This window comes from Vanellus vanellus, assembly GCF_965231255.1.
Source record: "Vanellus vanellus genome assembly, chromosome: 6".
In the NCBI taxonomy this organism is placed as follows: domain Eukaryota; kingdom Metazoa; phylum Chordata; class Aves; order Charadriiformes; family Charadriidae; genus Vanellus; species Vanellus vanellus.
The window spans coordinates 17,448,864-17,476,657 of NC_138911.1; the positions used below are offsets into that span (position 1 = coordinate 17,448,864).

The 27,794-nt window shown below is 38.5% G+C and overlaps 1 protein-coding gene across 1 annotated transcript in view; it reads right to left on the bottom strand.

Annotated features, from left to right (window-relative positions):
- The window catches only part of KCNQ1 (potassium voltage-gated channel subfamily Q member 1), a gene marked incomplete at its 5' end in the record, with an annotated part of 365,071 nt that overhangs the window by 252,625 nt on the left and 84,652 nt on the right, over positions 1-27,794 (bottom strand). The window contains 9 exons of the mRNA XM_082485244.1: positions 151-177; positions 1,499-1,640; positions 2,622-2,744; positions 5,034-5,129; positions 7,669-7,779; positions 18,498-18,638; positions 19,243-19,339; positions 20,276-20,354; positions 22,100-22,226. Coding sequence (XP_082341370.1) covers positions 151-177; positions 1,499-1,640; positions 2,622-2,744; positions 5,034-5,129; positions 7,669-7,779; positions 18,498-18,638; positions 19,243-19,339; positions 20,276-20,354; positions 22,100-22,226 — 943 coding nt within the window. The remainder of the gene's footprint in view (positions 1-150; positions 178-1,498; positions 1,641-2,621; positions 2,745-5,033; positions 5,130-7,668; positions 7,780-18,497; positions 18,639-19,242; positions 19,340-20,275; positions 20,355-22,099; positions 22,227-27,794) is intronic.

A 27,794-nucleotide genomic window follows, 5' to 3' on the forward strand; every position in this document is an offset into this window, starting at 1 on the left:
TGACAATGTACAGTTTAGTCTGCCTAGGTCTCCTCAGCTGCAAAAGATTTCTTAGAAACTATAAGGTACTAGACACACATGAAAAGCACTGCAAACATTACATTGTCATAAGCTGGCATGCCATAGATAGAATTATTTGCCTCAACTTACCAAGCAATTTTAACTTTCCTTTTTGTCCTGTATACTTGTAACAGTTTAGAGAGAGCAGAACACAGATAAAAAAAGAAAAAAAGAAAAGTGTCAGAAGAAATTAGAGAAAAAGCTTTTATTGAAAGCTACAGAGCTGATTTTTGAAGTGGCAGCAGTAGGCTGCCTGCAAATCATATTGTCCTTTAATCAACTTAGAAACTTGGTGATAAAAGGTGAGACTTTACAAATCAAAGCATTTGTACACTTCATTCATTGGACTGTTTTGAAGTAAGGTATCTGTACTCAAAGCCTGAGACACAACCTAAATTTAGTGCTCATCCACCTTTTAACAGCTATTTCATTTCTACCACCAGATGCAATTGGCAATCATTCCTTAGCAGAGACCAAGAAAGAGTAGAAAAGCATGGATGTTACAGAACAAGACAGGACAGAAGCGTACCAAAAAAGCACACGGAAGGTGAGACTTTCTGCTTGAATTCAAATATGCCTGGTGCCAGCCCACATTGCTATCTTATTTTAAAGGTCATTAATTTCAATCAGGTCAGCCAAATTTTTGAGGAGTAAAAACATAAGTACTTAAGGTATCTATAATCAATAAAACACACTGTAAAAATTAAACCTCATTCTTGCTGCCAAAATTTGAGCAATACACATTAAAAAATTCCAATAAAAGTACATTTGTAAAAAAGGCACATTGTAAATTCAGAGTTATTTTGCAAGTTCATTACAGCTAAAGCAACTATAACTAGGCTATTAATTATAAGGTGACTATCAAAGTCCTCTCTTCTCTTTCCTCATACTGTACCATTTTGTACGGTGACAGTTAATATAGATGGATCCACATTTATCTTAAGTACTTCTGCTTTCAAAATTTGATTCACAGCCTGCTCCACTGAGCAGATGGCAGGAGCACATGATGGTTTCATGTAGCAGACCATGTTCAGTGCAGCCAAGACGTGTCAATCCTCTTTGGTTGAGGTACAAGCACAGCAGTAACATATCTTGGGTAAATTTCACGTGGAAAAGCTGACAGCTAATTCCTGTAGTTCCAATCAATTGCAGAATTGGGGAATGTATGCACCAGCCTCAGAGACAGTAGCTCTTCTGGCAGGCAGAAACGACACAGAATCTTGGTTTATCTGCAGTGGAGCACGCTCATTAAAAGAACGGTTTAATTTCATCCAGACAAGCCAGCAACCAAAGTCAAAAAGCACAGTATTCCTGCTTTAGAATGACAAGAGCTTGTTCTGTCCTCATCCTCTCTCCTACAGATATTATGGAGGACCTGTGTGTAAATCACTAATAGAAGCCACTACAGTTACTGGCATTTTATAATGGAATTTCTTACCAGAATTTTCATACGCTTCAAAACTGAAATCAGGTTTCCTGTCCTCCGCCACGTGGTCATAAGTGATATGTGGAACAGTTAACATCCTGTCTGGAGAAGAAGGCCCATTGTCCTTGTCTAACTTAAATTTCTTCTTTTTAACCTAAAAACACACATACATTAAATTACTCAAACCAAGCAACATTTAGTTGTCTCTTCTGTCACGTCTTCGATAATGATGTAGTCCCCAATGAGCGGTAACCAGTCAAAAGAGTGCTTCACCAATTACATTTTCATGATGCTACGCTATGCGTTTCTCAGTAAGATTGCCCCCCATCCCGCCACAACTCGCTAATCGCTAAAATCCTGCACATTGTCATTAGCACATCCCTTGCCTGCAGTAAAAAAAATTTGCTAGCTCCGCAACAGTTTATATAAATCAGACTAGTCTAGAATACCTTTACCGTTTTACAGATGCAATAAATCATGCCGTCAGCAAAAAGCAAATGGATATATTACTACTGAACTCAGATGAACCTGGGATACTAGGGAAGATTTTTTGCACAACATCCTCTCCTGCCAACCGGAGACTACTGTGCAATACTCTTACAATAGAGAGGATGAAGCATTATGTAATATAAAGATTTTGACGAAGGGGTTTGATGCTGTTTTTTTTTTTAAACAAACAAACAAACAAATCTTAAATTATGTAATCAGTTGATATGAAAACACTACTGTATGTAGACACAACATGCCTTCGCCATAGAAGTTCAGAAAGCCACAAAATCAATAGCTGAGAGAAGCAGCAGCTTTGTTGTTGTTTTTAAAAACCAATTGAAAGTTACTGTTTTGGAAACAGTCATTTTCTTTTTCTCCTTTGCTTTTAGTTTTCCAAACAACAGTAAGTTACTGATTGATGTGTCTGAGTTAGGTCATTATTGCTCTTTTCCAAACCCATAGATTCATTAAAAAAGTCAAGCTTGGGAATGGAAGCAAATTAAGTTATAGTTTAAAATGTTTGCATACTGAAAATCCCCAAACTGAATAGAAAATGAAACTCTGAAACCAAGTAACAATATGTAAAACAAACACAACAAAGAGCCTCTAGAGCGTAATAAAAATAGGAAATGTTAGTTACTGGTACCATCACTGATTTCTTCGGTTTTGGACTGGGTGACAGCAAATGATAATTTCTGGCAGGTTTTCGAATGTATATTTTCCACGTAGAAGAGTCTGGGTTTTCTGCTGCATAGCATCTCCATGCAGTCTAGAACAAATGTTTTAAGCAACAGAACAATTAATGCAATCAGATTTGTAGCTATCTGTACTACAAAGTAATTTCCAAGTAGTACGTCGGTCGTTCTTCATTTAATAATATTCTTGAATTCCCCCCCTGGAAACATAAACTCAGCACGGTTTAGAATCCTTATTTAGTAAACAGAAACCACCTAGTTTGAACTGGGCAAACCAGAAAGGAAGATCAGTTTTTTAAGTGCAAGCTTTTTTCGCATTATCAACAAACAAATAATAAGACAGAATTCTAGACTGGACTCAAGAGACTGGGGTTGAATTTCTTCCTCTGCCCCAGTTTCCCTCTCTGACTTTGAGCATTTTGCCTATTGCAACTTGTGGTTCAGGCTCCTACTCAGAAAACAAAAATTGTTCTTTCCTACCTCACAAGAGTACTACCAGGAAAAAAAAGCAATTGTGATGTGGTCAGTATGTTCTTCATACGAAGAAATAAGACCAAGAGAATGAGGGAAGAGCACCAATGGTTAACCGGGAGTCAAAACCCCAAACCAATCCTCCCTCCTGACAACCACCAATGATTAAAGTACTATGTTCTAAGACAAAAAGAAAGAAAAGCAGGGCTAGGAAACAAAACCAAGCAGAGACAAAACACTACTGCGTTCTCTCTTAAATGCGTAAATACATCATCAGAGTTGATTAATAATTACTCTCCAAATTAAAACAGCAGAGCCTCACTTATGCAGTGCATGGGGGGAAAAAAAAAGGACACAGGCATATACACATACACAAAATCTAAAGTGGAAAAGGCCAGAAAACACAAGATGAAAGAAACAAAGCCCGGCACAATGACAGAGCAAAACAGACAGCAGTTGGAAACTAAAGGATCAGACAATCACTGTATAGTTCTCATCATGGTTAATAGGATACTGGAAGAAACAGCTGGACTCTGGAAGAAAACAAGAAGGAACACAGGAAAAAAGTATCACTTGTTTCAGCTGTTATCTTGTACTTATTTCATAAACTCCTTTGTTTAAGAATAATCTTTTGCAAGTTATTTGTAGAGCACTTATTAAATTGGGCCTTTAAAGTCCGAGGCTATTAGTAAAGCACAATTATCACTATTAATAACAGGTAGTCAGCAACTCGTCGTCTGTCCTCCACTCTTCCTTAACATTTCCGATGGAGCCAAGTACAACACTGTGGACATGCAATCACAGGCTTCCCAATAATTTGGGGTTAATTTCCCATAAGAATCAGCGGGAACACTAAAAATTCATTCTTTTCAAAACTGTACCTTTTTGTGACCATGAATGAAACACACTGAGTCTGAAGATTTTTGGCTAATCTCTGGCTAGAAGCAGAGCCCTAAATTTAAACCTTTTTCACATTAACTCTGGGACTGTTTAGTTTCAAGCATAAACTTTACAGTTAGCTACTGTTTCCATAAAGAGCCTGACCTGGAAATCCACGTTCACTCATGAAGCTAGAGAAATAAGTCATATGAGAATGCAAAAATGATACGGCTTAGGTGTACATCTAGATTTCTTTTAAATTCCATCCTTGTGCTCCTAAAGCTACATGCAGATAGCGAGTGAGGCAGAAAAAGCTGGAAAAACCTAGAATGAAACACTATTAATACTTTCTCCAGGGTGAAACGCTGACTCCACTGAAGTAAAGGATTGAATTTCATTGACACTGAACTGCAACAGTATTTTTAAGAGGGGATCAAAATTTTTCTCCCCGTGCATTATCCTACATGAAAAGACTGATTTTGCTGAATCCAAGTCGTTCCCAACCACCTATCTTGGAGGTGAAAGGTTCAGGCAAGATTTTCCTATTCAACATTCTGACTTAATTATCCTAAATTTGAGATTTTTAAGAATTTGTTTGTCCCAAGGAAAATGAAGCATATCTGACATTTGTCTTTACAAGCAACAATGTATTTTTCAAAGGCACAATTTTCCGTGAAGCTTCCTCTCTGTTTTTCACGACTGCCAGCATAGTATTTCGTAACATTTTCCCCAGGTAAATTGTTCAATAACTACAGGATAGCCTTCAGTTTTTATTTTAACCAGCTGAGTTAAACTGTTTGCACTGATTTGGGAGTGAACTTTTCTGCTCATTAGTATACATTAAAGGTGGGATTTCCAAAACTGTTTAAAAGACTTGCATCTGTGACTTCTATACAATTTTTAATGGGAATCAGGCATGGAAATAGTGCCAACAGTTTTGAAAAAAAAAAAAAAAAAAAAAAAATCTATAAATGGAAAGAAATTATAACATGCAAAACATAGGAACTCAGTACCTGTATGAGAGAGGCAGCAGCCGGAATTTGACGGTTGAAATGCTTCTGTCTTTGTTTCTGTTGTACCTTTAGGGCAAAGCCTGAACCGAGAATTCCCTGTAGGAAAAGAGAAAATACAGATCTAATTTATTTTTTTTTTTTAAGGGGGGAAAAAAACACACACATAAGCTTGCCAAATTATGTTGTATTAATAAACTTCTATTCAGCATCATAAACCCCAACTAATTATTTAGAGGAAATGACTTAATACTGTGAAGTTTTAGACTCAGTTAGTATTACTTGTTGAAACAAACTAAGAATGCCCTGATCCAAAGCCCATTTAAGTCAGCTGGACTCAAACACTAAAGAGCGAGCAGAAATGATATTTCATACCCTCTAAAAGCCTCATAAATGCTTGTGCAGGGGAATGACAGAATAGGGAGAAATATTAACCTGACGTGCTTAACTTCATTTTTATAAGAAATAAAGCTTTGGCACGGCATGATTCAGGTCACAAGAAAGCCCTTTTAACTGCAGTATGGTAATTTCTGTTTCCAGATGGTAACCCGTGCTGGGAGGGGAGGACAAAGAAGAGGAAAAGGAATATTACAAAATAGTCAGGACTTCAGCGAGTTCAACACTAGGCCAACTAATCCTCTTTCAGGACAAGGGACATAGATTAATGGCGCTGGATATTATACAACCTGAAATAGCCTCCAAACATAGTACAACTGTTAAGTCCAAAATTAAGTATAGAATGAGCCATTTATGTAGTCATTTGCATAGCTATAACCATATTTAACAGTAGCTTTAGTAACACAGATAAAACCAAGATCTTCCACAAATCATCTTACGTGACTACACCTATTCAACAAAAGCGCAATTCGTTTTCTACGTATGGTAGTCAAGGTGTCAGGGCAGTCAGTGATCTCGGCTCAACCTCTAAGAACTGTATTAAACATCAAGTGTTTTGAAAGGAACAGGAAAGGCCCTTTCTATTATGTTCATTTAGCAAAGACCAAAGAGTTAATGATGCTCAAACATCACTTATCTGGGAAACGAAAGATCGTTGCTAGATCCAGAACCCGTACTGGTTGTGTTTAGCCACAACAATCGCTCCTGACTCTGATTCTCAGCCAGCTCCCCTGATTTAAAACAGCAAGAAGGCAGCGTGCAATAGTTCTTATTATCAACTATATCCTGCTAGAGCTTCGAATCCTAAATTGCCCCCTTGGGCCAACTCACAAGAACAACTTAATTCAGTAATAAAAACACACTGATAAAGGGGTGTTTGTTGTTATTTCACTTCTACAAATGACTAGGGAAATCTGACAGGTAAACATAAAAGCATTGCTGTGAAGGTGAGGCTACTACACAATTATTTATAAAACATCTTTGGTAGCATTCAAGTCTGAGAGGAAAAAAAACAAAAAACAACTCGTCAGCCAAAACAGTAGCTTTTGGCATTTTTGTTACAGATAATTTCATTTACCAGACCTCTTTTCTAAACAAAGGATAAATGTGAAAGAGATTACAATGAGGAGAGGGAAAACTATGCTTTAAAGGCAAACCGATGCTGGAGAGTCTAAAAATCTACATTTAATTACCCTCCTCTGCAAAAGGTTGCGTACCTTTAAAGTAAGCAACTAATTTTAAAAAGCTACTGGAGTTTTAATAGTTACTATTTCATGTTGTGAAGAATTTTTGTGACAGTACTGGCATAAAAGTACTCTTATCATCCATTCTGTACTTATCCCCACCACTACTACACTAACGTTGGCTAACACAACTGTTCGTGTCACTGAACTAAAACACTAGCTGAAAAATAAACACTTGAACAGCACATTTCAGGTTGCACAAACATTTTAACAACACAGTTCAGGAGTACTGCTACATTTGTAAAAAAAAAAAAAAAAAAAAAAAAAAAATACCCTTAACTACCCTTGGCACTGAATATTTTGGGTTTTCAAATCACAGTCCAGGTTTCACTGATCTTGAATTTACCTTTGGTACTCAAGTGTCTCGTTTCTTGTCAGAAAGCACTTGGGAACCTGTTTTCAGTGCAAACAAAGTGCCACAACACCTTTAAAAGCTCAGCTGTATGCCACTTTTGAAAATAGGACTTTGGTCATGGACAGATGCTAATTTGGCAAAGAGCTGCATCAGTGTCCCCGGTTGCTTATTGTTATCTCTCTACCAGTGACACCTTTGTTACAACTCTGCTAGACAAAGGATGCGTATGAGAACTCTACAGTTCTGTCTGGACCTAATCAGTTGAGTAAACAATGAGTGAATGCCTTAAAAAGCCAAAGCATCACTAAGTCCCTGAGTTCAGAAATAATTAACATGAGAAATAATTTCCTTTACACTTCTGAGATGGGCAGAAAAAGTATTTGGAATTAAACATCTCTTTCTCAAATATGTACCCATTCTACTGTTGCATATAATAAACACTGCATATTTACTTATTTTTAGCTACTTATAGAAGCTCTTTTCCTTCCACAAGCTATGTATATTTTAACTGCAATATAAAAGTGGAATACAAAGCTTTTGCAAGATCAGATTAAAGGAAAGGTTGAAGAATCAATAACAACAGTTTTCTCTGACAACTAATGAGTCAACACCAAATTGCCAGCAAAAGCACAAGATAACGTACCGCAGGTAGTGCAAAAAATGAAATTGCAAACACTGAAAAACAAGACGCAATGGTCTTTCCTATCCAGGTCTGAGGCACTTTATCCCCATAGCCAATAGTTGTAACAGTCACCTGTAAAGAGAAAAACAAAGCATTACAGCAAGTATTAGTGTGGCAGTTTTGGGTGGTTGTTCTTTCTTCCTTTTTTAATTTATTTTAAAGAAACATTAGTTGCATTCCTAACTCTCCCAATGACAGTCTGCGTGACATTAATGAAGGTAACTCTCCTCTCCGGGTTTGCTTCCCCATCTATAATATACTGAAAGAGGTACAGGAAATTGAATTACAATAAAACACACGTTTAAAATTTTGTAAAGTAAAACCGTTAATTTAAGTCTTCGTGGCTGAGGCAACTTTAGAGCATATGAAGTTACCGGGATATGGGCTGCCTGCCCACGTCATACGCTTTCCTACGGGGGAGGCTGCCAATGGTTCCGAACTGCTGGTTTTCTTTATGGGCAGGAGGTGTTTGCTGCGAGTATTACAGGGCTGGTGCAAAGAAAGAGTATCTATATCTGGTAACCACGGACTATGACTGGGGTCAGACATGAAGTATTCTAGAGAATGATATTGGTCTAAACAGCAAGAGAAACTGAAAAAATTCAACGCAGTAAAGATCCTGAAAACATAGTCTAACGAATCACTAATTCATATAATACATCAAGAGCAGGAACAGCTAATTTAATGCACACATCCAGGAAACATCTGTTGAGTTCGGGTTTCAAAACACTGAAGTAAAGATTACCACCGCGGTGATGTAGCATAACAAGGCTTAATAAGTCATTATTTGCATGAGCTGAAGGAAAGAACGGATTTGTTCAAAGCAGAAGGATACACTTGGCATCTGAGAGCAATTGTAATTCACCTATGTCACAAGCTATTTCTGAATTCGAAAATTTGAGACTTTTTTTATCTGTGACTTTGAAGAAGGCTAACCAAATCAGGGCGTGTGAAACCGCATGAAGCTCTCGAGCAGTTGAAGCAGACCTCAATTGCTGACTGTTCAGATTTTCTTCTGACAGTATGGCTTCAGCTGCCCAGGACACAGGGCATGCCAGTCCCAGACAAGAAGATACTCGGGGCCATCCCCACCTCGTCCTGTGGTTGCTCCTACTTCACCTGTCTGCTGTAACGCATACTACTCGGCAACTGCAGAAACGCAGGCAGCGCCCAGGGCAGCTTCTCTACGGGAGGAGAGAAGGGAAGGGCAGACTAATAGAGGGAAGATGTTTGTTAAGAGGGTGGAGGGATGGAGAACCTGGGTTTGGGGAAATAAACGGTCGTGACAAGTGCTTCAGACAAAGTGTGGCTGTCCGCCACATAATTGTCCGTTCCTACTAAAAGATGAGGGAAGTCCTGCAGACCTAAGTTCCAACCTGAGCTGCACCTCAGAAACACGCGAAGCCATCCATACTCAAACTGTCCACCCTCTGAGCAACATCATTACCTCTCTGTCAAACACACGACAAAGGCACGGCTCTAGCTGATTGAGGTGGCGAGGTTACAGTTCTTTGCAAGTTACTGATATTCAAAACATTCAAATATTGGCATTTAATTTTTAACACAATTTTTAAAATGTGGCTTATTTCCCAAACTGTCTCCTACACTACAAAAGTATTGTAAGAATATTTTTGCCCGTATTCCAGAAATTTTTAATGAAATACCACCTTAAACTCAGGGCCTGATGAGGAACCAAAAGGATGACTACCTCCTTACCTACCTAAGAGGGTCAGTTAAAAAAAACCAAAACAAAACAAAAAACCAAAACCCCCAAAACCTAAATTCTAATTACAAATTTCTATTCAAAAAACATGCTATAAAAAAGGGAATACAGTTATGGGGAGAGTGATGGCCTCTAACACCGTCTTACATAAAAGATTATGAGAGAAGATAGTGGTTTATGCCTCTTTTTTTTTTTTTTTCCCAACAATCAACTATTCTGCGTTACAATCTTAACACTATGTTTAAATATATACATTAACTAAAAATGTGAAAAGAGATGGGTGCTTTTGAGCTGACTGAAGTATAACTGAAGAAAAGTTCATGTACAACTAAGAAGTATTTGTTGTCCCTTTCCCACCACCACCCCACTCATTCCTTCGGAGTTGGTCTGTATGAAGCATCAGTGACATAAGAAAAGCTTTTTCTGTGCTGTTTGTTTGGGAGGCTTTTTTGTTGTTTGTTCTTTTTTTTAAAAAAAAAAAATTTTGGAAATTGAGTTGCAAATCAAACTGTGTATTTATGTTAATATTTTTCCCTGCCCTCATAACTCCAATCCATCTACAAACGCATCGTATTCCAAAATTACATTTCCTTTTTTTCCCCAAGATATATGCTGTTGAAACCTTACATGCCAAGTTTCTGCCCTAAATGAAGTTTTACAGCCAGATTATAACCCACTAAAGAGTACAATACTAATTTTACAGTTGTAAAATAGCATCTTATAATGGAAATACTGACTCAACTTCTACTCTAGCATGGTAAGTATTTTGACATAATGAAATTAAATTGATCCAAGAGCTCACGCATTAAGTTTTCATTGCAAAGCAGCATGGAAAACTAATTGTTTTAATTAGGAAAAAAAATCATATTCATCCACTGACTGTTTCAGAACTTTGATCTGATGTACATCACCACAGGCTTTGGTTTTAAGACTAATCTTGTTCCTATTAAATATGCATCAATAGTCTGAAGGAGGAAATATGAAGCAAAAATCCACACAGCAAGAAGAAATAGTAATGTTCAGCAGCACTGAGTAGAGACAGGATTTTACTCAAGGCCACCAGGCTAAAGTGAGCACAGCAAACTAATCAGGTGACTAACAGCGCTCTGTTGATGAAATCCTTGCTGTGTGCCTTGCAAAAATTTGGATAAACAGGGACAAAATAAAAGAACACATGATTCAGAGGTATTAAAAAGGCAGACATCCCAGGACCGAAGGAGCAAACGCAAGCCAAAAAAATTTAAAAAGCCAAGGATTAAAACAAATAAGGGAAAGTCACATCATCGAAAAATACCTAAACTATTTTTTTTTTCCCCTCTGTATTTGCAGCACCGCAACTTCCAAAATCAACTGCACTAGGTATTGTTTTGCATACCAAACACTACTCAAAGTTTTCTGTCCCCTCCCTCAATACCCATCTTGGTAATTAAGTAATATAAGAACATCCAGTGATATACCAGAAACATCGACCAGCTCCAGCAGCGAATTGCAAAATGCTTTGAATGCTCTCCTGTACGCCTAAGTGTAGTGAACACGTTAGAAGCCTTTCTACTGCTTGACATCTTATTCAGTCAACTGCATTCACACAAGTTGAATATCAAGAAGAATCGTTCCAAGTTGCTGAAATCCATGCAGCACATGCACAAACAGATTAGACACTCACTCTCTTATTTCAGTGTGAAGCATGCTCTCTGTATAAAGCCAAAAAAATCCCTAGCGATCTTTCGATATTTTGAATTCTTTTCCAAATGACAATATTTTTCTTCCTTGTGCATATAAGAATGTTAGCGATAAGAACTGATTCACACAACAGAAATTCCACTTCTTGCTCCCAATCACCTCTATGTACGTTGTAGCACTCTGAGAAGATACAAGTTACACCCTTCAGATGAGCAAGTTGAGAGACTATGTTCTACAGGACACAAATGTTTTGAAACATTGGAACTAAAGCATAATCCAAAGCTAAAGAACGAACTTCCTGGTCACTACTACTACAAACATTTAAAGGGGATGTTTGGATTCCTTTTTCTTCTAAAATTTCAAAGCCGTTTTCATACAGTTATCATTGCAGGCTCGCACCATCGTTCTTGATCCAGCTGAAGTACATAACTGAGACACAATGACACCTGAAGGACACTGAAACACTTCTAATAACTTAGGATATGAAATGAAATGGAACTACACATCCAACTGCAAACACAACAAACAATATATCAACTTCAGTGTCGTGTCTCTTAAATAACAGAACCTCAGCGATGTTTAGCCATTGCTCTTGGATCTTAGTTTAATATCTCTTCAAGGTGTCGTTTTCAGCTATCAATCTGTTCTGACCAAATTACTGGCCATTCTAAATCTCCTAATCAAATGGTGGCCCAAAGTAAACATCTCCACTTGTGAGATTTCAGCAATAAAACTAGAAGAGCCTTAAGAAAAAACAACTGATGGAAATTAGGTTGGAGCGCTGAGCCCACCTAAATTTTCACAGTCTGTTCTGTGCAATGAAAAAAGGGACTACAGCAGATTTAACTAAGTCAGTAAGAATACAAGGGCTGAAGGGGTTTTCTGGTTGCTATCCCTAGTTTCTGGCTAATTCAAGTCAGCCACATTACAGAATCACAGAATCTCCTAAATTGGAAAAGACCTGTAAGATCATCTAGTCCAATCATTAACCTAACACTGACAAGCCCACAACTAAACCATGTCCCTAAGCACTATATCTATACAACCCTTAAATACCTCCAGGGATGAGGACTCCACCACTGCCCTGGGTAATGCGTTCCAATGCCTGATGACCCTTTCAGTAAAGAAATTCTTCCTAATATCCAGTCTAAACTTCCCTTAGCACAACTTAAAGCCATTTCCTCTTGTTCTATTACCTGTTACTTGACAGAACTGGTCGACACCCACCTCTCTGCAACCTCCTTTCAGGTCGTTGTAGAGAGTCATAAGGTCTCCCCTGAGCCTCCTTTTCTCCAGGCTGAACAACCCCAGTTGCCTCAGCCGCTCCTCATAAGACATGTGCTTATTGTCACCTCAATAATGACATTATTGTCATCTCATTCACTAACTCTTGAAAACGCATCTCCTTTTGAAAATGAATTGGCTTTCCCCTCACTGTTTCTGTTGGGAGGTTATTTCAGAACCTCGTGCTTTTGATGGCACCAGGCATTCTTGGAGGCTCCATCTTCATTTCTCAAAGATGGGTTTCCAGCCTTGCTTTTCTGTTCCACCATTCCATGGCCTCAGTTTATCCCTCTCCCCTTTTCTGTTGCCTCACTCCTGCAGTACACACACCCGCAACACAGCACACTCTGAAGGCCGCAGAATCCCTTTCTCAGTGTGTTTAGCCTCACAATAAAAGCTGCTTTCAATCGCTCTTGTAAAATAGTCTATTCATCTCCTGGATCATCCTGGCAGTAGTTCTCAAGGATGACAAGATATAGGACATAAACTTTATTGGATAAAAATAGGGAGAACTGTTCATTATTAGTGAAGGTATAGGCAAAGTGTAGGGGTTCATCTGAACCTTTTTGAGGTTTTTTGTTGTTGGTTTTTGCCTTCCCTTTGCAAGTACTTCTACCAAAACCCAAAGGTTTGGGAAAATATAGTCCAGCAAAAAGACTTAAAACCTTCCAGGAAGATGGTTATTTGATCATTTTTTTCATTTGATCATTATTATAATAATTTTTAGTTGGAATGAACAGACAGCTTTAGACCTGAACTCAGTAGCAAACTTACAGTTATACATGGACACGAGCAATAAAACTCAAAGGAGGTCCAGATCTTTGTATCCTAATCCATCATCTGTTGTTTATATTTTACAGCACATTGATACCCACTTTCTTCGGGAGGCTGGAGACTGCAGTATGCCAGTCCTCCTGGGCTTACCGGTCAGATGAATGGAAAATGGTGGGAGGTCCGCTGGCCATCATCAGTCACACTGCTGGCAAAGTCAACAGCCAGCTCTGCCTATTGGACTTGATCTCACCAGTGTTGAACTGGAGCACATATGGTTCTTAATCCATAGTAGAGGAGTTTCTCTTATCTAGGCCTTGCTCAAGAGACCACTTCTGTACAACAAATGTCAGAAAAAGCGGCCAGTTGAAGTAGTACACTCTACAGCTCGGAGTGATATTGAAGGCAGTGCTGGGGAAAGTTATCAACAGATAGTTTGACTACAATTTCTGAACTGTTCATGGAAATTCGGTAGCTATTTTCCGTTCAGTATTAATACTATATTAAACCTCACAAAATATAGTAATTAAACTGAAAAGAAACAACATTATCTAGATACAAGGGGGGGGGGGGGGGGGGGGAAAGAATGCTTAAACGTATACAAGGTAGCCAAATATCTTCAGAGGGAAATTTTAAAACATCTTCCTATGAGGATAATTCTAGCCCTATGACAGGAAAATCCGAGCAAAGTTAGCTTCAGCCTCCTAGAACCCATTTCAACGGGAGTATAATTTGTCATAATTATTGAAATTTAAATGAAAGCTAAATTCCTTAATTATAATTATATTTTCTAGATCCTGACATAGAAAATTGTCTATATTTTGAAATGCTTTACTTTTGTTTCATCAGATGGAAAACTGTTGAAAATTTCTGGATTCTTCTTGATATAATTCTTTTCCTAGCTCCTTATTATCTTTCGACAGAAGTTTAAAGATTTGGGAATTAAGAAAATAAGTCCCAAGAGTGTTATCTAAATGTAAGAATATCTTTATCTGTACTTTGTGAGGAAGAATTTTAAAAGGTTTCTCCATATTTACCCCACAGATCTTAAATAAATGAGAACAAAATGTAGTTTGAACTGCTCACGGAGTTAAAGTTCAGAGATGAGAAGGCAGTTGCAAAACTTATTTTTTTGCATGCAAAAAGAATTTAAAGATACTAACCCTTACATCTTTTGACCCCCCCTTCAAAAATTCTTAAAATAACCAACTTCCTCAAAAAAAACCCCAAACACTTCATCCCGAAAATTAGGAGGGGGGAGGATATAACAGGCCTATAATTGGTATTCTTGACTTGTAAACCACAAAAGGAATAAAAATGAAGTGTCTCCTTCTGTCTATCATTGAAGTCAGTGTGCAGTTCTCAACAGCTTTTTAAATTTAGAAGGAGGGGAAAAAAGGGGTCTGAATAACACAAGATCGCTTTTATGTGGAAATTTTTCAATATTTATGTTCAACTATTTATAAATTAAAGCAGATTTGTTCTAATTCAGCAAAAGTTCTATGCATGTGTAGTTTCAAGTGGTATTTCCTGCAAATTTTCAGCAAAGCCTTCCCACGATACTACTTTTCAATTTACATTAAGCACTTGCTGATAGGCTTTGCTAAATCGGAACACGGTTTTATGTATGCTTAGAAGTAAGCAAACTTACCAATGGTTTGTTGAATTTATTTGGTCCTTGGTGGGAAAGCATATATCGATGAATTAAAGGAACAAGAAACTCTTAACTAAAACTGTTACTTGCAGATAATTGCTTGATCCATTTCAAACCAATAGAAAGCAACAGGCACAGTGTAATATCCACGCATGGCTATATTCAATAATTTCTTGTGGCAAATTCATGATCAAAGAGACTGTTAGCACAATCCACATAATGGCTTTCCTGAAGGATGTTTGTTCAGATGTGAAGGTTGTAAATTGTGTATCAATTCAGTGGATATGAAAAGGAGAGCTTCCTCCAGTCTGCCTGAAGCAAGATTGAGTTTAATGTTTGGGGGGGAGGGGGAAGGAAGGGGGGGGGAGGGGAGGAGGAAAAAGAAAAAAAAAAACAAAACAAAAAAACAACAAATAAAATGGAGACAGTGAGCTGATTATGTTTCCTGAGGGTGGGCATCATTGACAGATTTGGTGAGAACATTTAGCATCTTAATTTTTTTTTTTTTTTAAATTCTTGTTTTTATCATCCAGAATTGATACCAGGTCTTTAAGAGTGTAAGTCTGGAGTTGAAGGACAACATAAGCAGAGTAATTTTGAATACGTGCATTGGGGAGCTGAAAGAAGCATCGTGTTACTTGTATTCTACTTTCAAATACTAAACTTGTCTTTTGAAAGACATACAGATATGCAGGCATTGGCAGAATTATTTGTACAACATGTGCTTCATTCAAAACCAGCAATAATACAGACAAATCTTTTCTCTGTGTCGCAAGGTAACCTTGGGTTTCTTCAAGAAGCCCATAAACTGGAACAGTGAATAGCTACAGCCAGAGTTCTCAAGGAAATTCAAATAAAGCCCAGGAGGCCAATTTACATATGGAAATGGAAAAGCAATATAGATTTATAAATAACAACAATGACAATGAAGACATTTAATTAAAAGTTATGCACCCTATGGGTATGTCTATAGTCAGCAAAGCACAGTCATATAAAAGTACCCAGTTCCAGATGCAGCTTAGTTGTGGTAACACAGACCTTTTACATGGTTTACTTTATGACTTGCTACACTACAAAGTCTATTGCCGGTACCCAAAGAACTTGTTTAGCAGCGTAGACATAAGCTGAAGTTAACAAAAAAAGTGCAATGTCGTAGAGTGAGAAAGGGGGTGTGAAAACATTAACAAGTACTTTTATTTTAGAAGTATTCTCTACTACGTGAGGTAAGTGCACTTTCAGAGAAGTGAGATCAGCTATGTTGCCAGACAGATCGCGTATCTATGATGATGTTTGAGACAGGAGCTGTGAATTATCCTCTCTGTGTGTCCAGTTCAAAACAGACTGAGACAGATTTTCACTGACCAGAATTTGTGGTGTTCAAGCGACTCTGGAAATTCTGGCTAAAACATAACCGAAACCTTTGAGACCTAACACGTTGAGACAGCTTTTGTATGAGTTTGAGACCTTCATCAGGAAGCGTCCTGATACTTAAGGACCTTACAGTTACTGTCCTAGCTTTACAGGGCTTTTTCCTAGCAGAAAGTGTGAAGTATATTACAGTATCAAAACACCAGAAACGTATGGACCTAAATCCATTTCAGTATTGTTTTTGCTAAATCCTTTTAGCAGTTAGCAGAAGTATAGCACCTGCGTTTAGGTCAGAACAAGGACAGTAAATCCCATTTTTAATATTAAAGAAATAACATTATGGGTTCGTTGAATGCAGTCTCACACTTCAAGTGGCATGCTGCAACGCAACAGAAGTTATAATATTATCATAATGAAACTTATTGATTAAATAAGTTTATTGTAATTAGAAAGACCAAATAACTGGCATGCTTACTAACTGAGCAATAATTTGCTGAAAAGAGAATATTTCAATATCCTGACATATCGTTTTGCTTCTGTGGAAGGTTTTACTGTATTTTCAGTAAGCCAATCTGGTCTGTCACATACTTAATTTTTAATGCCAACACCAATGACAGCATGTGTTTTTAAATGCAGCTACATCTGCCACTTAATTACCAAGTCGTCTGACCGCTGTACTGGAAAATAAAAATGCCGTGATGACATGAAAGCATTGAAAAAGCTACTTGCCAGAAAGCCACTTCCTTCTGCTACACAGTAAGTTTTCTGATACTAAGAGAGGTTGTATTTAACCATGGCAGACAGCAAGAGGAAAGAATTCTGCTACAGATCTTAGTACCAACAAACAAAACCTGTTTGATTCAAAAAAAGGCTACATATCCATTTCAGCACCAGGAGACCTGCAACGGACTTGCTCATCAACAGATCTTTCCTTCCTGAAACAGCAAGTGGTACTATTTGTAGAGAAGACTATATAAGCACACACACGCAGAGGTTTATTAAAAATATTTCTTTAAAAATGCCTATTTAATAAGTGAAACAGAGGTGTTAGTCCTATCGTTCTTGTACATAAGACTTACTAGGAGTCTCATTTTTAACAAACAAACAAAAAAAACGAAACGACTTTTGATTTAAAACAGCCAAGAGAAAACTCTAGAAGATCAGCACATTTTGAAAATGCAAGCATGGGATCACTAGTGAAGCCTATGCATTTTAAAGATCTGTAGCACTTAATGATGACAGCTTGTTCTGTTAAGCCACATACACTTAAAGCAGATAAAACCAAGTCATTGCTTGAACACTAATGATAAGGAAAAATAGCTTCAAAAAGTACTTTTCTTTGAACTGTAATAGGAAAAGGAAAGGGAAACAATTACAGATGGGAAGTCCCAAAACAGAGCAGCCAACCTAATATTTGCATATCGCGTGAGAAAAGAAAGAGGGAATCGTTATTAGCAGAAGCAACAGAATTAAAGTGTTTACTAAAATATTACCCCGGAATAGAGCTGCCAAACTAGTAAGTACATATAATAAACAAAAAGAGAGAGACGACTGTCACTAGCAACAGCAAGAAAGCCGAACTTTATCTGCAGAACTAAAGATACATCTACACCACAAAGTATGGCAGCACCTCAGGGAAAAATGAGAAATCTCTGAGCAAGACAGTATGTCAACGTAGCATAGACGAATGCCACATAAGGATACTAAGCGGGTTCCAAAGCAACACAATCACTTTAAAACAGTCCTGTGCCTGGATTTCTTAAGTATCTTGGATGCTCCTGGGTCTGGAATTAGTCTGTTCTGAATAAACAGGGAATTACTGTCCCAGGCCGAATTGCAAACCATAGATATGTTTGTTTTGTTGGTGGTGGGTTGTTTGTTTGTTTGTTTGTTTTTTAAAAAAAAAAAAAAAAAAAGGGACCACCGCATCCCCCAAACCAACCCAAAAACACTAACCCTGATTTAGCAAGACTGTTACCACCTTAGAAGATTGAACCCTGCCACTAGAAAGGTAGCAAGGAGTAATCACTATAACAGAAGGGAAGACAGGATAAAGAAATAAGAACAGACGTTTCTACGTCCTGTATACATAATTTGATCACTTCTGATCACATAAGACTATAAACACCAAATAAAACTACGGACCAACTATAGTATGTTCTTAGTTTCACAGGATTACAAAAGCAGAAAGTGTACTGAAGCAATAAGAGGCCATTTCAAAGTGCTGTTCTTACTCTATGCTTGCTTGAACTTCACTCCACATTTGAAGGCGTTAACTACTTTTAGTACATGTGAAATTGCTGTACTTACCACTCCCCACCACAGGGCATCTGCATAGCTGCCAAACTCTGTTTCTCCAGAATCATTTACAGCATCTTTTTCAGCCAGGTACACAAAATAAGAGGAAAAAATCAGGCCCAGAAATCCAATGTAGAGTGTAGTTATCAGTTCCTGCAAAGAGAATCAAAATAACGGCATTATGATATCGTTGAGGCACTTCAATTACCTATCACTGATGTTTTTTAAAAGATAACTGGAACAGAAGAATGTAATCTCAGCAATTAATAAACACCGACATCGAATGTTGACTGTGCAAATTCGCAAAAATCCACTGAGCTCAATGGTGAAAAAAATTTACACCATAGCTGATGACTTGGCCCAGCATGCACATTTCAGAGTCAAAAGCTTCCTCACTTCCAAGTGTCACTCATTAACCCTTTGGTCACCAAAAGGGTAAATTTTTCAAACAGTGCCACATCGAAAACAACTTTGGAATTTAGATACCTATATTTAGAAATATTTAGACTACTTTTCAGAAGTCTCATTTTCTGTGGTTAGGTTCAACTACAAGTCAGAAGTTTGTCAAAGTGGAGGTGCGTATTTTTAATTTGTCCCTTGAACAACAGAGAACAACCACACTTGGTTACAATAAATGACTGCCCGCCTCCACACTACATATATTTGACATCATCATCATGTCTGCATACATGCTGTTCTGAATATAAGGACTTTTAGCATCAATTATTATGCCGCTCCTCAGAGTACTCAAACTTACTTGTCTGTGTATGAACACTACTGATCCCAGCAGCCTCCATGTACCACCCTGACGATCAACATGCAGCATTCGTAAAATCTGCAGAAAACGGATGCCCCTGGAACACAATTTTTAAACGAATGAAGAGACTAAAGATACAAGAGAAGAAATAGAGGCAGAGAAGGGAAGTCTGTCTCTTCCAAAGGACCGTTTTAAGAGAGAGACATCGTATTTTATGTTAGACCTTTCACTCCATTCTCCCATCTTTCATCTTTTTTGTTATGAATACAGCAGGGGAAGACTGCACAACAGGACAGACCTTTGTACACATGGCTAGTAAGGATAACTCAAGGATTCAGGAATTTTGGACACAAACCGTGAATGCTCTAGAAATCATTCATCCGCTCCTATTTCACCTGCTTGCCAGGATGGGAACAGTTAACTAAAGATCTGAATTCCTCATCTTTGAGGAATTTCAACTAGACGGTCCAATAATATTTTAAAATATTCTTTTTATGAGAGTCACCGCAAACCTAGAGCATCGCTGCAGCTAGTGCACAGAGCACAGTGCGCTGCCCTGTACTCTCTCTTTCAAGAAAATCAAGTGGTGTGACCTTCCTGGGCACAAGGCGGATTCAGTCCATTAGGAATTCACAACCACTAACCCCAGGCATTTTAGGAAGAAGCAGCTTGAAGACGTCAAAGACATGAAGCATGAAAGATGTGCTACAAAACCGAGCCAAGAAACTGCAACGGGATTTGGGTAGAACCCACCTAGTTGAGGAAAGGAGGCAGAGGTATATGTACTTCTATCACAGCCAGACATAAATGCATTATGACCAGACAACACATGCCAAATTTTGTTTCCCCTACACTTAAGGGGATCACTGTTTCACACCCATACATGTCTGGTGATCTGCTCTGTTACATGACTCTGATGGGTGACTTATTCTCTCCTGCAAGAATTGAAATAGGAGGTAAAAAAAAAAAAAAAAGAAAAAACAAAACCACCTTAACTAAGACAACATTATTTTCTTTTATTGCATATAATTACCTGATAGCTGAGGTCGCAAAGACTTGACCTTTAGAGCCCACACAAAGAACTATCATGGAAGCAACAACTACAATTAAATCTGGAAAATAAAATCAAATTTTAAAAAATGAGTTAGCAGCATCTTGCAATACTTCTGCAAGACTATTACTAGAACCAATGGCAATGTTACTTCAACAATTTGAACAGTCACCCCCAATTACGATTTTTGTTTATATCTCAAGAGATCTCTATTGTAACTTATAAAGAAAATATAATTGTATGATATGATAGAAAGGTTTTACTGGGATAGGTCCAAGATGGCCACATTCTAGATGAATTACGAGAGTGATATCAGTTACTGTAAAGCAGCCTCAGCAGCCTGGAATCCTTATTAACTGTAACCCATGAGGAATTTCAGCAGTTTCTACCTATTGTCTCTTCCGTGTATCTTATTTTTTCTGCTGTTGTAGACAGCATTTTATTCATTGACATTTTGGGGTTTATTTCACATATAAGACAATTGCCTTACTACTATTTCATCTGTCCAGGTGTAAAAGGGAGAGAAAAATTGGAATTAGTGTATGAGTCTAATTTAGTTTAAGTCAGTATTGCCCTAGGACTGTACTCTAAATCTCTGTGCCTTGGGCCTAGTTAATTTTGGAAAGGAACTCTGTATCTTTGAAAATTAAATAGTTCTTGATACCTATGTGGGAAAGTGGAACTTCGTTTTGCTTTTCAAGCTGAAATAAATTGGATGATGTTTCAGAACTCCTAGCGTTCTAGGTCCCAAGAGAAATGGATTGCAGACAGAGCGCAAAGATGCGGTCAGAGCCATTTTATAGTTGCAGTCACACCTGAGATACAGTTGTTATTTATATATATGCACAGAGAAGCTAAACTATTTTATGATAGCAAAAATACCCAGGTACAAAATTTTGTAATTTATACTGAACAAAGTTGTAGATAGTTTATTAAAAACTATATCCTCTACTCAACAACAAACAATGTTTCCGAGTAGCGGAAAAAACTATGTCACAGAACAAGAATTACTATGCTTCTGTAACAATACTCCTTTTCCAAAATCTGGTTTGTTTGAACCATTTATATTTTAAGTACTTCAGGCAAGGGTCTTTACACAGTTCTCTCAATACTGGCTAACAAAATACAGATTGATTTTGGTTTATTCTGTTTCAGTGAAATTGTTAAATGCGTGATAAGAATTCTAAAAAAAAAAAATAATGGTTTGTGACATATACAGAATATATATGGAATTTCTAAGAACACTGAAGTCACATTAGGAAGCTAACTGCAGCGAATATCAATGGAAGTCAGGTGCCCACTTCCAAATGCATCACTGAAAACCATATTTTAATCTGATAGGTACACAAAGTAACTACGGTGCATCTATCAAGCTCCATCGTGCAGTACGTAGCTCAATTAGAGTGCAAAATAAACTCACAATAAATTATTCAAACGGCTGCTGGGGGGGAAAAAAAAGGCTGTTCAGTATATTTAAAAAAAATACAGTTGTAGCTGTTGTACAGCGTCTGGGATCCTGAGGTCGCAGGAGACAGGACTATGGCCAAGTCTTACTTCTGGCAAAGCTTCAGATCACTTGTGAAAAGAAAACACTCTGCTCTTCTGGAAAAACAAACCAAGCTACATTTGTTCTCAAATGACAGTCTCATAGATTCCCGAAAGGAGATTCAGATCTACATTAATGTGAATGACAAGAGCTCTTGCTCTAAATTGGCTACAACTGCAGCAGAAATTCCACTTCTTAAAACTTTCGAGGACAACTTTTACTCGTTGTTTATGTCAACATTGCGAGTTGTGCGTACTCACCAATGATTGAAATAGGCTTCCTAGCAAAACGAAGCCTTCCCCATATTCCAACATATTTACTGCGGCATCCTGCTGACCATAACCGAACCACATATTCTGTTCCAAAGAATACCACTAATACAATTTCCTAAAAGAAACAGACAGGGAATTAGGTTAATTCTCTACTGTATGTCTTTCATCTTTTTTCAGAATGTATTAGGAAGCGCTACGATCAAATGTAAAATTTGGAAGGTGAAAAAAACATCAGCTATACCAAAATGACCTAAAGTAACAGAAAAACCTGTAAGAGTAAAGAAATAAAAGATTAAGAGCAAGCTTAAATACTTTAATTGCATTTAGTTTGGCTTATCTATAGATACAAAAACTGAAAACCGTTCTGTGCAATTCACTTGGTCTAATTCAAACAAAAGGCTTCCTGACTGAGCCAAAGAAAACAAGCACAGTCTGCAGTGAGAAGATGAGTATTTTGCTAGCGTATTTCATTTTGGGAAGAGGTGTGCTTCACATTCCATTTACCATATAAGCTTAACCTCCCACTTATTTTTACTTTTCCAGTCTTCCTTCAATCTCACATGGATTGAAGAGAGATGTCTAGTACCCATTACCAATATGTCCATCTCCAGGTGCACTGAAAACATAGTGAGACCTCAAGCACGCTTGTCCCATCCTCTTGGCAACAATTTGAGACCTCGGCAGAAACAGACGTCTCGTCCTGAAGCACTGCCGGTGTTAACCTACGCTAAGGTATGGCTCTGGAAATGCCTACAAAGTGATCGATGTCAAAGATATCAGACATTCTTGTGGATCAAAGGTACAATTATGTCATATTTGGAACTTAGCGACTGTGCTTTTCTACAGACTGGTTGAGTACGTCATACTCAGCATAGTTTCCTCAAGTATCAGGGAACTGCAATACTTCCTTACCGGCCAACTCAATTGATAACTGGTCACATTCACAGTCAGAGCCAACAGCAAAATCTACTTATTGGTATGGCTAACAGTGGTTTGTAATTGAAAACGCACAGCACATGGCATATGGAAAGAGTAAAGCAAAGAAACCAACTAAAAGGTATCAGTGACATAGGATAATGCAGATTAAGAGAACGAGCTGCTTATTTCATAGAGAGATTTAACATAAAGAGCGACTGCAGAGAAGATGACACGCTGCCGAAGCTTTTATCCAGCCTCCTCACATTTCTGCAGGGCTCACTGCTATTTTTCATAACAGATTGGCAAATGGGACTCAAGATGGGACCTACGATTACCTTCTAAATTAACTGAAATAACAAGGATACGACCCTAGTCCAGTCAAGATGAATGGGAATCATTATCAGCTTCAAAAATGCATGGGGCATTGCCCTGAATACTGAGTGAAATAATAGGTGTACAGCAAAAAGAGGGGGGGGGGGGGGGAAATTGTTATGCTTCAGTCGACTTCGCTATAATCTTTTTGTGGTTCTAAAAAGTCAGTCTCCTGATAACAAACTGCTCATGTCAGGGCACTACAGCGTTGAAGTTCAACTCCGTGACACTTCTAGAAAAGCTAGGAGAACATTAGCCAGGACTCTTTCCCTTAGTTTTGACAATCTCATAACCTGTGTTAGATGTCAGACGCAGCAGAACAGCTATCATAATTGTTTATAGTCACTTGTATTCCGGTTAGATTTTCAAGATATAATGAAATTGCCCAGATTATTGGTTGTAATAAACATGAAGCTCAGACCCTTCAACCCAGCCAAGAATCTCTTCTACAGCTTCGTTCTGAAAAGATCCACCGGAACCCTTCACCTTTTTTCTTTTAAATTGGACTATTATTAAATATTTTTCAATAAAGTCATAATGAACGTCACAAATCTAAAGGAACAGCATCTGCAGCAGGTGCTTTTAGGAAAGCCTGCGTCTTATGACAGAAGCTTCAAAATGCAACAAAACTCTCCCTTTGTCCAATTTGACCTAACATCATTTACGAACCTGCAGTGAATAGCAAAATTATGAGCCGTGCTTTACATGAGGTGCCATTGAATTGTCACAGCAAAATAAAGCACCGTAGGCCATTTTTTTCTGATCGGGTCTTTGTATTCGTTTCGCAGACATAGTCAATAAACTCTAATATCCAAGTACTCTTCTGTATGCAGAAGGCTAATACATCTCCTTTCATCACTACCACGAAGGCGACTGCCTTAACAAAAGACAATAGCAACCATACGGGGAGCAAACACTGTCCTTCATTCAAAATAACTAATCTGAGGATGGGGATGCATGGCCTCACATTATACGCGTTAGCGCAGACAAGATTGTTCAGATATTCCCAAAAGCAAAAGAAAAGACAACAACAACAAATTATCTTGGTAGGCAAAGAAAAACCCAGGGAAAAGTTGATGTTTTAGCACAATGAAGCCACAAACAGCACTCTGAGCAGGCACCGTGGCCTTGTCAGGAGCACAGTTTCAGTTTTATAGCGAGAAGGTAGAAAGTGAAAGCCTGGATTGTGCTTCAGAGAAGCGTGTATTCTCTTGCGTAGGAAATTTGCATCGGAGTTGTGCGCGTATGTTTTTTAAAGGCCCTCCATGGTTCATTGGATAACAGGCACACCGGCAAGTATGCAAATGGCGGCTGTCCCAAAGACAATGCGACAGACACGCAGTCAATGGTTACTGTCATCCAGCTCTTTGCATGACATGCAGACAAGCTTAGAGAACATTGATTGTCCTATAGACTCCGGTGACTGGAGGGAACGACCAGTCGGCTTACACCAAGACACATTTTTCACTCCTGACGTTTTGATAAAGGCTTATTGACCTAAATGAGACCCAAGTTATTCAGGGAACATCGGGGGTGAAAGTGCACAAGCTGTTCTTCATGGTCATACACAAAAACTCCAGGTATCCATTAGCAACTGGCAAACTCCCCCTCCCCTGCCCGTGGCTGTGTGACAGACAAAAGTGGTTTTAATATCTTGCGTTGCATAAGTCTAAAAAGTAGTCTCCCGGGGCTGGGGGAGGCTGATAAATTTCTGTTGGTACACACTTATATTAGGGGCCAGAAACTTGCAGACAGCAAGGAAAAAATACGTTAGAAAAGTATGCCTTCCTGAGCTACTAAAATATTGCCTATATTTTCCCGATTAACAGCCTAACGTGAAACTTCACATTAACTAGAAGGATGCCAACCTGATCCTTAGTTCATTTATGGTGGTGGTAATTAGGCCCAACTCCATTTAATAGGAGTTACCCTGGCAGAGCGCAGCAAGGCCTCACACCCAAGAATTTCAGCAAATCTGAGTTGCGCTACAGATTAATTTGGTCCGCTGTTTCTTCAACACCTTCTCCTAATTGCCTGCTTAACACCTACCTACTAAGCGCACTGTATTAAAGTTTGTGCTTCTCACAATGAATCACCTAGACTGAAGCGTGGCATCAAGAAGCTGATATAGGAAAATGGAAGGATAAAGTGCTGAGCAGACAGAGAGGATATAAAGAATAAGTGAAATAAGAAACGAAGCAACATTCGGCACAAGGGAAAAACTAAAGTACAGCGAAAATAACTGCCTGCAAAACACTAGTGGGAGTGGCGATTACAGCTCAGTGGAGGAGTTTTCTTGCTTAAAATTACAGACATGCAACAACTGCACTGTGCAAGGACCCACTCAACCCCACGTAACTTAATTGTGAGCTCTGTTGTACAAGGTGAAAACAGAAATGCAGCACTGAGATAAAAAACTTATACTGACATGGTAAAAAGAGCCCTCTGAGATGTGACAGTCATACTGTGGGCATACAGGAGCCCTCTTGCTTAAGAGGAGAGACTTTTCTTCCTTTTAACTATTGATTTGTACGTGGCACCCTCACTTCTGCCATCCTTCTTGCTCAGCGCCGGCATATGCTTAATGCCACCTTCATGCCTTCTCAGCCACATGATCCCAACATAGCCGAGTACCAGATCAACTCTGGATTAAAAGGTAGAGAAGATGAACATGAGACATGCACGTAGATGGCTTTTCTTGAAGAACTCTATCACTGTCGGTAAGTCTCCAGCTGTGAGCAACTTCTCACACATAAATTCACAACACTTTCAACTAAAAGGAACGGGTAGGCAAAACTAGTGTACCAAGCCTTGGGCATTTTTACTGTGGTACAGTGCTTGGCGAAACCGCAGTAAACCTCCAGGTAGCCATTTAGCAGATGCCAGGGAATTAAATATTTCTCATAAAAAACAGTAAAGGAGCTTGAGTCCTCACTGGTGCGTTGGTGCAGTGTATGGGATCCATTTCAGAAGCCTCACAACAGATTTTTCAGCGCACCTCACTATTCACTTTCACAGTTTTGACATGGAAACAGAAGTTCCTTTGAGTTGATCAGGTACTACACGAACAGCTTTGGGAATTGCTTTAAGTGTAATGAAAGAGCCATCAAAACATAAAAATCATCCTCAGCCTGAGACAGATACGTCATAACTTAATCACCTGGCTAAAGTACAGGTCTCATCACCCGGTGAAGGAACTTAGGCAGGATCCATAAAAACACAGTCCCCTGACAAACATTCCCATGCTATCTGTCATTACAGCCCATATTGCCACAGTTCCCATGGATTAATCACAGTTTCATAATAAGCCCACACAGGGAACACAGAGGGAAGGGCTCAAAGAAGAGCTGTGATGAAAAACCCATGTATTAGGTTTGACTCTACACTGAAGAACTGGACCTGCTATGGGTAAGGACACTAACTATTGCCTTGACAAACTTTGGGATGCTATTAGGCAAAAAAACAAGAAAGTCCCTTCATCAGAGGACAACAGGGAAAAGTCCTTATGAAAAGGACTGTGACCAAATTGAAGGAGGAACCAGACTTCTTTAGCTGTGGGACTGGAGAGTCAGATCTATGAAAACAAACACACACAAGTATATTAGCAAAAATGAATATCTGGTTTATTTTGCTAATAAATGCATCTTGAAAAGCCCTTCCTTTACTACTCTACCCCCACTGGACTGAAAGAGCTACAGTCCAATGTTGGGAGGCATCCAACATCCACACTGTGAGATAAAGTGCAGTAGCAACTCCAAAAGGAAGGACCAAATCCCTAAACTTAGTTGAAGGAGATGTTTTTAAGCAATTAGACAGATTAATAGCTTGGGAGAAAAAAAAAAAAAAACAACCACAACAAAACCCTGACATAGGATGGATCATGACACCATAACAACAGCTATTTAACAGATAAAGAAATTGTCTCTGGAGGCTGAGAAAACATCTGCATAGAGAATATATTGCCTGAGGCTCTGCCTGTAGACCTCAAAGCTGTAACTGGTCATGGAGGGCCACAGATGTTCATGCAGCCATTTGATGTGGGAGGGCTAGATGAGGTCATCTGAAACCTCTCATGAACAAGAACGCCTTTACTCAGAGTCTAGGCTTTTTTTTTTTTCTTCAATGAACTCCATAAACATAAGAGAGGTAAAATACACATTTTAGAAGGAAGAAGGCGAATCATACCACTACGTTATTCTGATTGGCTACTGAAGAATGAAAATCAAAGACGACATACAGCTTATTCCACCTGCCATAAAGACGGCTGCCCTAAGAAGGAAGGGAGAAAACAAGCACAGGCAAGTAAGAGGCATTGATGATGGGGGGTGATTTTAAACCTCATAAGCACACACTTCTTGTAATGTAAGAATTTCCTCCTACCCCAACGTTTTAC